Consider the following 13,959-nt stretch of genomic DNA (forward strand, 5'->3'; position numbering starts at 1 on the left):
TAGGATCTCACTAGCACGATTTTTGGCTCTGCCCACCTCCTTGTTCTGCCCACAATGATTAATTTTATCCCATTGGAAACGACAGGCTGTGGTCTATCTTCGTCAGGCTGTGGGTAACTGGTGCATGGAATCAGGCCTGAACATTATATACAAACAATACCAGCCATTATATACAAACAACAGACCTGAACATTATATACAAACAATACCAGCCAACAACGACCTGAACATTATATACAAACAATACCAGCCAACAACGACCTGAACATTATATACAAACAATACCAGCCAACAACGACCTGAACATTATATACAAACAATACCAGCCAACAACGACCTGAACATTATTATATGAACAAACAATACCAGCCAACAACAGACCTGAACATTATATACAAACAATACCAGCCAACAACGACCTGAACATTATATACAAACAATACCAGCCAACAACGACCTGAACATTATATACAAACAATACCAGCCAACAACGACCTGAACATTATATACAAACAATACCAGCCAACAACGACCTGAACATTATATACAAACAATACCAGCCAACAACGACCTGAACATTATATACAAACAATACCAGCCAACAAGTAACGATCTGAACATTATATACAAACAATTATTATATTATACATTATATACACGCACACCAACATGGGGAAACAGAGGGTTAAATAATGAACATGTAATTGGGGAATAGAAAGCAGGTGTGTAGAAAACAAAAGACAAAACAAATGGAAAATGAAAAGTGGATCGGCGATAAGCTAGAAAGCCGGTGACGTCGACCGCCAAATGCCGCCTGAACAAGGAGAGGGACTTCGGCGGAAGTCGTGACACTCTCGGGTTAGTTATAAAAACATTAGCTAACGTTAGCATGCTAGCGGTAGCTGAGACTCTTGTCAGTAGAGGGTGCACATAAGGAGAAAATTCAAGTATTTCATTCACCGTGTCATTTTGTTTTTTTCTCCAGGGTCGTCTCAGATTCAACTTGTCGGTTCAGCTGATCCAGTCGTTGCCTTGGCTGGTGACGACGTCATACTACCATGTTACCTGGAACCCAACGTCAGTGCTGTGGACATGATGGTGGAGTGGACAAGACCTGACCTGAAACCTCAAAGGGTCCATCTTTACCGTGAAGGTCGAGACTCCGACGGTGAACAGCTTCCGTCCTACAGGGGAAGGACATCACTGTTTAAAGAAGAACTGAAGAACAGCAATGTCTCTTTAAAACTGACCGGAGTTACCCTCTCTGATGCTGGAGACTACAAGTGCTTCATTCCAACACTGAAGAAGGAAACAACCATTCCACTCATAGTTGGTAAATCATAAATACTGGAGTGAACAAGTGATCAGAGGTTTCTGAGTACAATCATAGCTCTATATGCTGAAAGGGGAAATGATTGTGTCTGTTTTTATCTTGTATCTGTAGGTGCTGTATCTCAGCCAGTGATCTCTGTTTTATCTTGTATCTGTAGGTGCTGTATCTCAGCCAGTAATCTCTGTTTTATCTTGTATCTGTGTAGGTGCTGTATCTCAGCCAGTGATCTCTGGTTTATCTTGTATCTGTGTAGGTGCTGTATCACAGCCAGTGATCTCTGTTTTATCTTGTATCTGTGTAGGTGCTGTATCTCAGCCAGTGATCTCTGTTTTATCTTGTATCTGTAGGTGCTGTATCTCAGCCAGTGATCTCTGTTTTATCTGGTATCTGTGTAGGTGCTGTATCTCAGCCAGTGATCTCTGTGTTATCTTGTATCTGTGTAGGTGCTGTATCTCAGCCAGTGATCTCTATTAATGGAACCAAAGACTGGGGGGTGGTCCTGAAGTGTGACTCCGGAGGCTGGTACCCACAGCCTGAGCTTGAGTGGTTGGACAGTCATGGAAACGTCCTCTCTGCTACTGAACCCACTGAGACAAGCAACTCAACAGAGACCGAGATGAACCCTGAGGGTCGCTACACCGTGAGACGATATGTCACCATCCGGAACACTGACAACAACAGGTTCACCTGTAGAGTTGTACAGCCGCAGATCAACCAGACAAGGGAGACACAGATTCATGTCCCAGGTGAGGTTTTCATTGGTTAACCCACGTACCTGAGACCTTTTCTTTAGATAGACTAGTGGAAAAGATCGGGTTTCCAATAGGATGACCTTGATGGTCTAAGCTGTTTTGAGTTGTATTATGTTATACATTATAATTTACTCCCTGTCATACAGTAGATATATAGGTGTTATAATGTGTTATAATGGTTCTACCTGTCATACAGTAGATATATAGGTGTTATAATGGTTCTACCTGTCATACAGTAGATATATAGGTGTTATAATGGTTCTACCTATCATACAGTAGATATATAGGTATTGCAATGTGTTATAAGGGTTCTACCTGTCATACAGTAGATATATAGGTGTTATAATGGTTCTACCTGTCATACAGTAGATATATAGGTGTTATAATGGTTCTACCTGTCATACAGTAGATATATAGGTGTTATAATGTGTTATAAGGGTTCTATCTGTCATACAGTAGATATACAGGTGTTATAATGGTTCTACCTGTCATACAGTAGATATATAGGTGTTATGATGGTTCTACCTGTCATACAGTAGATATATAGGTGTTATGATGGTTCTACCTGTCATACAGTAGATATATAGGTGTTATGATGGTTCTACCTGTCATACAGTAGATATATAGGTGTTATAATGGTTCTACCTATCATACAGTAGATATATAGGTATTGCAATGTGTTATAAGGGTTCTACCTGTCATACAGTAGATATATAGGTGTTATAATGGTTCTACCTGTCATACAGTAGATATATAGGTGTTATAATGGTTCTACCTGTCAAACAGTAGATATATAGGTGTTATAATGTGTTATAATGGTTCTACCTGTCATACAGTAGATATATAGGTGTTATAATGGTTCTATCTGTCATACAGTAGATATACAGGTGTTATAATGGTTCTACCTGTCATACAGTAGATATATAGGTGTTATAATGTGTTATAAGGGTTCTATCTGTCATACAGTAGATATACAGGTGTTATAATGGTTCTACCTGTCATACAGTAGATATATAGGTGTTATGATGGTTCTACCTGTCATACAGTAGATATATAGGTGTTATGATGGTTCTACCTGTCATACAGTAGATATATAGGTGTTATGATGGTTCTACCTGTCATACAGTAGATATACAGGTGTTATGATGGTTCTACCTGTCATACAGTAGATATACAGGTGTTATGATGGTTCTATCTGTCATACAGTAGATATATAGGTGTTATAAGGGTTCTACCTGTCATGCAGTAGATATATAGGTGTTATAATGGTTATACCTGTCATACAGGAGATATGCATGTGTTTTTATGTTGTGTAATGTTATAATGGTTCTTCTCTGTTTCAGACGATATGTTTCCTAGCGTGTGGTGGATTGTTGGTATAATAATACCAGCTGTAGCAGCCATTGTAGCTGTTGTTGTGCTGTTGTACTTTCGCAGAAAACAACGTCATAAACTCAAGAAAGAAGGTAGTTTTTTGTCTTGAACTCTGTGATTGTTACGATCAACTTCTTGGTTTTGTACCATTTTACTTGCTTGTTTCCTTTGTCCTGCCATTTTAATTACTGATTTGTTACTATTTATCTGTCATTTTAAGTGTTAAGGTACTGGTCTACTGTTTCAAATAACATTTTATTTGTCACATGCTTCGTAAACAACAGGTGTAGACTAACACTGAAATGGTCCTTTTCCAACAATGCAGAGTTAAAGATAACATTTATTTTGAGCTTTGTTCTAGGAATACGAAACTAAAACTAAAAGCAGATTTGCTCGTGGAGAACCTAGGAACCTCAAGAATTAATGGGTTACCCAACTCAAGTGTCTATACTTCAACTGCAAAGTTAGATAAGACAGAAGTTTATGAACTAGGACCTTGTAAACAAAAAGGGAGGAATGCAGAGATCTATGGGGCCATGGTGAAGTCCAGCCAACCTCTTGATACAGAATGCAGTGATGAGTATCATAACAGTCACCTGTAACAAAACGTAGGGCATTATGGGAGATGGCATCCAACAGTTTAAGAGCAGTAGCAGCTGCCCTTTAATAAAGAATAACATCACCATAATCAACAACAAAAGGTCAAAGCCTTCAACACATTGTGGGAAAATCAAAAGACCTCAGCCTCAGAAAAAACATTGTAGACCTTCACAAATCTGGTTCATCCTTGGAAAAATCAATCCCAGAACAACAGCAAAGACCTTGTGAAGATTCTGGAGGAAACAGGTACAAAAGTATCTATATCCACAGTAAAACGAGTTCTATATAGACAAAACCTGAAAGTCCGCTCAGCAAGGATGAAGCCATTGCTCCAAAACCGCCATAAAAAAGCCAGACTACGGTTTGCAACTGCACAACAAAGTCAAGGTATTGGAGTGGCCATCACAAAGTCTTGACGTCTGGCCCCATGACTTTGCGAATGTTAACCTGTTTAAAGGTCTTACTCACATCAGTTACAGAGAGCGTGATCGCACAGTCATCCGGAACAGCTGGTGCTCTCATGCTTGGTTCAGTGTTTTTATGAGTGTCGATACAGCATCTTATTTATTTGGTTTATTCATTTCTGTTTTCTTTGTATTTACAGTGAAAAAAAAATCTAGATCTTCAGACTAAGCTGGATACAGGTAGGTGGGCAATGTGTGTGTCAGACCTGGATTTAAATACTATTTTAAATGTAGTCTACATTTACTACATACTATTGAGGACATACTGTGTACTAATTATACTACATACTATTTAGGGCAGGGATGGGCAACTTTAATTAAGGTGGGGCAGCAGTGACTCAAGGGTCTGCTTATCCAAATCCCTGATTTATAACAAACTGTTTCGTTAAAATGTAAGTTAACAATAAATCACCTACTAGGCTCATCCACACTGAGACTGCGTCAAGTCATCTAATGCACAACATTCATTCATTTTGGACATCTGTGTGTGTGTGTGTGTGTGTGTGTGTGTGTGTGTGTGTGTGTGTGTGTGGAGTTCATGATGATGCTAACTCTTATATTAATTTGTTGTCTCTCAATCTACAGAGGAGAGCATTAGACAGCATGTAGAGGAGAAGGGTAAGTGTCTGGGGGTCTTAAAGGGATATCTGGGGGGTTTAAAGGGATATCTGGGGGGTCTTAAAGGGATATCTGGGGAGTCTTAAAGGGATATCTGGGGAGTCGTAAAGGGATATCTGGGGAGTCTTAAAGGGATATCTGGGGGGTCTTAAAGGGATATCTGGGGAGTCTTAAAGGGATATCTGGGGGTCTTAAAGGGATATCTGGGGGGTCTTAAAGGGATATCTGGGGAGTCTTAAAGGGATATCTGGGGGAGTCTTAAAGGGATATCTGGGGGGTCTTAAAGGGATATCTGGGGAGTCTTAAAGGGACATCTGGGGGTCTTAAAGGGATATCTGGGGAGTCTTAAAGGGACATCTGGGGGTCTTAAAGGGATATCTGGGGGGTTTAAAGGGATATCTGGGGAGTCTTAAAGGGATATCTGGGGGGGGGTTTAAAGGGACATCTGGGGGAGTCTTAAAGGGATACTTTGGGTTAAATAAATAAAGAGAAACCAGAAAAGTAGTCTAATGTTATAGAAGAGAGGATCAGAACAGTAGTCTAATGTTATAGAAGGGCCAGAACAGTAGTCTGTTATAGTAGAGAGGACCAGAACAGTAGTCTAATGTTATAGAAGAGAGGACCAGAACAGTAGTCTAATGTTATAGAAGAGAGGACCAGAACAGTAGTCTGATGTTATAGAAGAGAGGACCAGAACAGTCGTCTAACATTATAGAAGAGAGGACCAGAACAGTAGTCTGTTATAGAAGAGAGGACCAGAACAGTAGTCTAATGTTATAGAAGAGAGAACCAGAACAGTAGTCTAATGTTATAGAAGAGAGGACCAGAACAGTAGTCTAATGTTATAGAAGAGAGAACCAGAACAGTAGTCTAATGTTATATAAGAGAGGACCAGAACAGTAGTCTAATGTTATAGAAGAGAGAACCAGAACAGTAGTCTGTTATAGTAGAGAGGACCAGAACAGTAGTCTAATGTTATAGAAGGGAGGACCAGAACAGTAGTCTAGTGTTATAGAAGAGAGGACCAGAACAGTAGTCTAATGTTATAGAAAGGCCAGAACAGTAGTCTAATGTTATAGAAGGGCCAGAACAGTAGTCTGTTATAGAAGAGAGGACCAGAACAGTAGTCTAATGTTATAGAAGGGCCAGAACAGTAGTCTAATGTTATAGAAGGACCAGAACAGTAGTCTAATGTTATAGAAGGACCAGAACAGTAGTCTAATGTTATAGAAGGACCAGAACAGTAGTCTAATGTTATAGAAGAGAGGACCAGAACAGTAGTCTAATGTTATAGAAGGGCCAGAACAGTAGTCTAATGTTATAGAAGGACCAGAACAGTAGTCTGTTAGATAAGAGAGGACCAGAACAGTAGTCTAATGTTATAGAAGAGAGGACCAGAACAGTAGTCTAATGTTATAGAAGAGAGGACCAGAACAGTAGTCTAATGTTATAGAAGGGCCAGAACAGTAGTCTAATGTTATAGAAGGGCCAGAACAGTAGTCTGTTATAGAAGAGAGGACCAGAACAGTAGTCTAGTGTTATAGAAGAGAGGACCAGAACAGTAGTCTAATGTTATAGAAGGGAGGACCAGAACAGTAGTCTAATGTTATAGAAGAGAGGACCAGAACAGTAGTCTGAATATGAACTGTAGGTCTATAACCTCTCATATAATATGAACTGTAGATCTATAACCTCTGTAGGTCTATAACCTCTCATATAATATGGACTGTAGGTCTATAACCTCTCATATAATATGATCTGTAGGTCTATAACCTCTCATATAATATAAACTGTAGGTCTATAACCTCTCATATAATATGAACTGTAGGTCTATAACCTCTCATATAATATGATCTGTAGGTCTATAACGTCTCATATAATATGAACAGTAGGTCTATAACCTCTCATATAATATGAACTGTAGGTCTATAACCTCTCATATAATATGAACTGTAGATCTATAACCTCTCATATAATATGAACTGTAGATCTATAACCTCTCATATAATATGAACTGTAGGTCTATAACCTCTCATATAATATGAACTATGGTTGTATAACCTTAATATTAATTCCTGCAGAGTTAATCTTTTATTCTACATTAAAATGATACACTGTAGCAACACTTGGACTTGGGGAAAAGCAGTGGAGAATTTTTTCTGAAAATACAGAGACATAATCTGACGTAATCTCCTTGTTTCGGTCTAAATGTAATATATTCTTCTCTTTTCTAACCAGTTGTCGGGTTTTTGGATGCGCGCAGGCCGAAGCTCGTTGACAATGTTACCAAGGTGATGCCATTAGCAGACGCCCTGAGGCCCATGATCCAACAACAGGATTACTTTGATATCTGTGCTGCTGGGACCAGCGTGGAGAAGATGAGGCTTCTGTTCACGGCCGTAGATTCAGGCGGGGAAAAGGTGAAATCAGCCTTTTACAAGAGTCTGATGAGAGAAGAACCTGATTTAGTCCTAGACATACTGAAAGCAGAACCTGATCGAGTCATAAACCTACTGGGTGAAGAACTGGGTAAGCACCTGTCTACCTATGTTGGATATATACAGGATCACTGGGAGAAAAATATTGTTTTATGTTGTCAAAGTTTTCAAATTCAGTTCAACGTTTCTACAAACTACCGTCTTTACTGGTTGAGCAGCTAAAACCAGGGCTGAGCCGATGTGAGATAAATCCATTCAGTATTATCATTATTCACTGTGTCAATCCAAGGTGTTATTAATTTAGAGAGGAAACAGATTTAGTTGGAGATCTTGGTATTCTCTAACTTACTCTGGTCTTTTAGGTATATCTCCAAAAACAAATGTTGTTGATGATGATCCACCTGGTAAGTTTCTGCCTGTCTTCCTTACTGCCTGCCTGTCTTCCTTACTGCCTGTCTTCCTTACTGTCTGTCTTCCTTACTGTCTGCCTGTCTTCCTTACTGCCTGCCTGCCTGCCTGTCTTCCTTACTGCCTGCCTGTCTTCCTTACTGCCTGCCGGCCTGTCTGCCTGTCTTCCTTACTGCCTGCCTGCCTGCCTGCCTGTCTTCCTTACTGCCTGCCTGTCTTCCTTACTGCCTGCCTGTCTTCCTTACTGCCTGCCTGTCTGTCTGCCTGCCTGCCTGCCTGCCTGCCTGCCTGTCTGTCTGTATCTGCCTGTCTGCCTTACTGCCTGCCTGTCTTCCTTACTGGCTGCCTGTCTTCCTTACTGCCTGCCTGTCTTCCTTACTGCCTACCTGTCTCCCTTACTGCCTGCCTGCCTGTCTTCCTTACTGCCTGCCTGCCTGTCTGTCTCTCTGCCTGTCTATCTGTCTCTGCCTGCCTGCCTGCCTGTGTGTCTGTCTGCCTGTCTGTCTCTGCCTGTCTGTCTCTCCGTCCCACATTCCTGTAACATACAGTAATGTCACATATCAACACCTCTCCGAGATAGGAAAACATTACCAGTTGATGTCACCCACCTCAAGAAATATGTTGTTTGCCACACAGAATGATTTAAATTATTATACATAAGACCTCAGGCTTTATGAGTCTAATGTGTAATTACTGGTGAGGTTATTAATGTTGTTGCCCTCAGGGAGAGTAGACCTCAGGCTTTATGAGTCTAATATGTCCTGGTCAGGTTATTAATGTTGTTGTCCTCAGGGAGAGAAGACCTCAGGCTTTATGAGTCTAATATGTCCTGGTCAGGTTATTAATGTTGTTGCCCTCAGGGAGAGTAGACCTCAGGCTTTATGAGTCTAATATGTCCTGGTCAGGTTATTAATGTTGTTGCCCTCAGGGAGAGAAGACCTCAGGCATTATGAGTCTAATGTGTAATTACTGGTCAGGTTATTAATGTTGTTGCCCTCAGGGAGAGTAGACCTCAGGCTTTATGAGTCTAATGTGTCCTTGTCAGGTTATTAATGTTAATGATTGCGCAACCAGGGGTGGAAAGACCCTGGATCATTGTTACTCTAACTTCCGCGACGCATATAAGGCCCTGCCCCGCCCCCTTTCGGAAAAGCTGACCACGACTCCATTTTGTTGATCCCTGCCTACAGACAGAAACTAAAACAAGAAGCTCCCACGCTGAGGTCTGTCCAACGCTGGTCCGACCAAGCTGACTCCACACTCCAAGACTGCTTCCATCACGTGGACTGGGAGATGTTTCGTATTGCGTCAGACAACAACATTGACGAATACGCTGATACGGTGTGCGAGTTCATTAGAACGTGCGTTGAAGATGTCGTTCCCATAGCAACGATTAAAACATTCCCTAACCAGAAACCGTGGATTGATGGCAGCATTCGTGTGAAACTGAAGGCACGAACCACTGCTTTTAATCAGGGCAAGGTGTCTGGTAACATGACTGAATACAAACAGTGCAGCTATTCCCTCCGCAAGGCTATCAAACAAGCTAAGCGCCAGTACAGAGACAAAGTAGAATCTCAATTCAACGGCTCAGACACAAGAGGTATGTGGCAGGGTCTACAATCAATCACAGACTACAGGAAGAAACCCAGCCCAGTCACGGACCAGGATGTCTTGCTCCCAGGCAGACTAAATAACTTTTTGCCCGCTTTGAGGACAATACAGTGCCACTGACACGGCCTGCAACGGAATCATGCGGTCTCTCCTTCACTGCAGCCGAAGTGAGTAAGACATTTAAACGTGTTAACCCTCGCAAGGCTGCAGGCCCAGACGGCATCCCCAGCCGCGCCCTCAGAGCATGCGCAGACCAGCTGGCCGGTGTGTTTACGGACATATTCAACCAATCCCTATACCAGTCTGCTGTTCCCACATGCTTCAAGAGGGCCACCATTGTTCCTGTTCCCAAGAAAGCTAAGGTAACTGAGCTAAACGACTACCGCCCCGTAGCACTCACATCCGTCATCATGAAGTGCTTTGAGAGACTAGTCAAGGACCATATCACCTCCACCCTACCTGACACCCTTGACCCACTCCAATTTGCTTACCGCCCAAATAGGTCCACAGACGATGCAATCTCAACCACACTGCACACTGCCCTAACCCATCTGGACAAGAGGAATACCTATGTGAGAATGCTGTTCATCGACTACAGCTCGGCATTCAACACCATAGTACCCTCCAAGCTCGTCATCAAGCTCGAGACCCTGGGTCTCGACCCCGCCCTGTGCAACTGGGTACTGGACTTCCTGACGGGCCGCCCCCAGGTGGTGAGGGTAGGCAACAACATCTCCTCCCCGCTGATCCTCAACACTGGGGCCCCACAAGGGTGCGTTCTGAGCCCCCTCCTGTACTCCCTGTTCACCCACGACTGCGTGGCCATGCACGCCTCCAACTCAATCATCAAGTTTGCGGACGACACAACAGTGGTAGGCTTGATTACCAACAACGACGAGACGGCCTACAGGGAGGAGGTGAGGGCCCTCGGAGTGTGGTGTCAGGAAAATAACCTCACACTCAACGTCAACAAAACTAAGGAGATGATTGTGGACTTCAGGAAACAGCAGAGGGAACACCCCCATCCACATCGATGGAACAGTAGTGGAGAGGGTAGCAAGTTTTAAGTTTCTCGGCATACACATCACAGACAAACTGAATTGGTCCACTCACACAGACAGCATCGTGAGGAAGGCGCAGCAGCGCCTCTTCAACCTCAGGAGGCTGAAGAAATTCGGCTTGTCACCAAAAGCACTCACAAACTTCTACAGATGCACAATCGAGAGCATCCTGGCGGGCTGTATCACCGCCTGGTATGGCAACTGCACCGCCCTCAACCGTAAGGCTCTCCAGAGGGTAGTGAGGTCTGCACAACGCATCACCGGGGGCAAACTACCTGCCCTCCAGGACACCTACACCACCCGATGCTACAGGAAGGCCATAAAGATCATCAAGGACATCAACCACCCGAGCCACTGCCTGTTCACCCCGCTGTCATCCAGAAGGCGAGGTCAGTACAGGTGCATCAAAGCTGGGACCGAGAGACTGAAAAACAGCTTCTATCTCAAGGCCATCAGACTGTTAAACAGCCACCACTAACATTGAGTGGCTACTGCCAACACACTGTCAATGACACTGACTCTACTCCAGCCACTTTAATCATGGGAATTGATGGGAAATTATGTAAATATATCACTAGCCACTTTAAACAATGCTACCTTATATAATGTTACTTACCCTACATTGTTCATCTCATATGCATACGTTGATACTGTACTCTATATCATCGACTGCATCCTTATGTAATACATGTATCACTAGCCACTTTAACTATGCCACTTGGTTTACATACTTATCTCATATGTATATACTGTACTCGATATCATCTACTGAATCTTGCCTATGCTGCTCTGTACCATCACTCATTCATATATCCTTATGTACATATTCTTTCTCCCCTTACACTGTGTATAAGACAGTAGTTTTTTTTGGAATTGTTAGTTAGATTACTTGCTCGTTATTACTGCATTGTCGGAACTAGAAGCACAAGCATTTCGCTACACTCGCATTAACATCTGCTAACCATGTGTATGTGACAAATAAAATTTGATTTGATTTGATGTTGTTGTCCTCAGGGAGAGAAGACCTCAGGCTTTATGAGTCTAAAGTGTAATTACTGGTCAGGTTATTAATGTTGTTGTCCTCAGGGAGAGTAGACCTCAGACTTTATGAGTCTAATGTGTAATTACTGGTCAGGTTATTAATGTTGTTGTCCTCAGGGAGAGAAGACCTCAGGCTTTATGAGTCTAATGTGTAATTACTGGTCAGGTTATTCTGTGTGAATGTTGTGAATGTTTCCTTCTGAATCATCCTTTCTATATTTTATTTCAACAGATGAGTCTGGGAGTAACAGAGTTGAAATGATGGAGATGCAACCTTTACTGGGTCCTGGATCAGAGACGGAGAGAGGAGGAAGACAGGCTGTTGATGCTCTAGAAGACCAGGAGAGAGAGGAGGGAAGACAGGCTATTGATGCTCTAGAAGATCAGGAGAGAGAGGAGGGAAGACAGGCTGTTGACGCTCTAGAAGATCAGGAGAGAGGAGGAAGACAGGCTGTTTATGCTCTAGAAGACCAGGAGAGAGAGGAGGGAAGACAGGCTGTTGATGCTCTAGAAGACCAGGAGAGAGAGGAGGGAAGACAGGCTATTGATGCTCTAGAAGATCAGGAGAGAGAGGAGGGAAGACAGGCTGTTGACGCTCTAGAAGATCAGGAGAGAGGAGGAAGACAGGCTGTTTATGCTCTAGAAGACCAGGAGAGAGAGGAGGGAAGACAGGATGTTGATGCTCTAGAAGATCAGGAGAGAGAGGAGGAAGACAGGCTGTTGATGCTCTAGAAGATCAGGAGAGAGAGGAGGGAAGACAGGCTGTTGATGCCACCTAAGACAGTACTGGGTTGGTTAGGACGTTCTGGTTAATTAAAGTTTATTTTGAAAAGAGAAGAGTGAGAGAGCGAGAGACACGACTCTCCCTCTCTCAATGGAGTTTTTTAAATTATTATTTTAAAGGAGATGGGAATTCCAACCACCTTAATCATCCTTATTTACATTTGGACGGTACAGCGGGTAGAGATGGAGACAGATAGTTGGGGCATAGACAGAGGGTGGTTTGAGATGGGACTCAAACCTCTCATCGCCATGAAGTCTAGAGATTAGACTGTTACACCAGACTGCAGCACATTGTGGATGGGTTTAAAGACCAACTCATGTTACAGCCTGCTGGAAAACATATGATCAGGCACTGACCTAAAGTATAATTTAATCAGCAATAAGGCCTGAGGTGGTGTGGTATATAGGCAGTACAGCCTGGATACAGCCCTTAATACAGCCTGAATACAGCCCTTAGTAGAGCCCTTAGTACAGCCCTTAGTACAGCCCTTAGTACAGCCCTTAATACAGCCCTTAATACAGCCCTTAATACAGCCCTTAGTCCAGCCCTTAGTACAGCCCTTAATACAGCCCTTAATACAGCCCTTAATACAGCCCTTAGTACAGCCCTTAGTACAGCCTGGATACAGCCCTTAATACAGCCCTTAGTACAGCCCTTAATACAGCCCTTAGTCCAGCCCTTAATACAGCCCTTAATACAGCCCTTAGTCCAGCCCTTAATACAGCCCTTAATACAGCCCTTAGTACAGCCCTTAGTACAGCCTGGATACAGCCCTTAATACAGCCCTTAGTACAGCCCTTAATACAGCCCTTAGTACAGCCCTTAGTACAGCCCTAAGTACAGCCCTTAGTACAGCCTGGATACAGCCCTTAGTACAGCCCTTAGTACAGCCCTTAATACAGCCCTTAGTACAGCCCTTAATACAGCCCTTAGTACAGCCCTTAGTACAGCCTGGATACAGCCCTTAGTACAGCCTGAATACAGCCCTTAATACAGCCTGAATACAGCCTGGATACAGCCCTTAATACAGCCCTTAGTACAGCCCTTAGTACAGCCCTTAGTACAGCCCTTAGTACAGCCCTTAATACAGCCCTTAATACAGCCCTTAGTACAGCCCTTAGTACAGCCTGGATACAGCCCTTAATACAGCCCTTAGTACAGCCCTTAATACAGCCCTTAGTACAGCCCTTAGTACAGCCCTAAGTACAGCCCTTAGTACAGCCTGGATACAGCCCTTAGTACAGCCCTTAGTACAGCCCTTAATACAGCCCTTAGTACAGCCCTTAATACAGCCCTTAGTACAGCCCTTAGTACAGCCTGGATACAGCCCTTAGTACAGCCTGAATACAGCCCTTAATACAGCCTGAATACAGCCTGGATACAGCCCTTAATACAGCCCTTAGTACAGCCCTTAGTACAGCCCTTAGTACAGCCCTTAGTACAGCCCTTAGTACAGCCCTTAATACAGCCCT

General features: G+C 43.0%; 2 protein-coding genes across 2 annotated transcripts; both read left to right on the forward strand.

Moving 5' to 3' along the window:
• Positions 1–985: 985 nt before the first annotated feature.
• LOC121843304 (butyrophilin subfamily 1 member A1-like) lies at positions 986–3,691 on the forward strand (the record flags this gene model as incomplete). Its single annotated transcript, XM_042312896.1, has 3 exons — positions 986–1,333; positions 1,777–2,079; positions 3,429–3,691. Coding segments are annotated over 3 exons (791 nt in total), but the record flags the coding sequence as incomplete, so codon positions are not given.
• A 978-nt stretch (positions 3,692–4,669) lies between these two features.
• LOC121843302 (cilia- and flagella-associated protein 251-like) lies at positions 4,670–12,960 on the forward strand. Its single transcript, XM_042312894.1, has 5 exons — positions 4,670–4,703; positions 5,109–5,141; positions 7,380–7,670; positions 7,942–7,983; positions 11,936–12,960. The coding sequence occupies exons 3-5, from the start codon at positions 7,436–7,438 to the stop codon at positions 12,433–12,435; spliced, it is 777 nt and encodes a 258-aa protein (XP_042168828.1). The 5' UTR covers positions 4,670–4,703; positions 5,109–5,141; positions 7,380–7,435; the 3' UTR covers positions 12,436–12,960.
• Positions 12,961–13,959: the final 999 nt, after the last annotated feature.

This window comes from Oncorhynchus tshawytscha, unplaced genomic scaffold (genome assembly GCF_018296145.1).
Source record: "Oncorhynchus tshawytscha isolate Ot180627B unplaced genomic scaffold, Otsh_v2.0 Un_contig_6133_pilon_pilon, whole genome shotgun sequence".
NCBI classification, from domain to species: Eukaryota; Metazoa; Chordata; class Actinopteri; order Salmoniformes; family Salmonidae; genus Oncorhynchus; species Oncorhynchus tshawytscha.

Bases quoted from the DNA above. Each gene is read 5' to 3' on its own strand.
- LOC121843302 (XM_042312894.1), top strand. From the start codon at position 7,436: ATGCCATTAGCAGACGCCCTGAGGCCCATGATCCAACAACAGGATTAC. The intron at 7,671-7,941 runs GTAAGCACCTGT...CTGGTCTTTTAG, and splicing joins CCTACTGGGTGAAGAACTGG to GTATATCTCCAAAAACAAAT. The intron at 7,984-11,935 runs GTAAGTTTCTGC...TTATTTCAACAG, and splicing joins TGTTGATGATGATCCACCTG to ATGAGTCTGGGAGTAACAGA.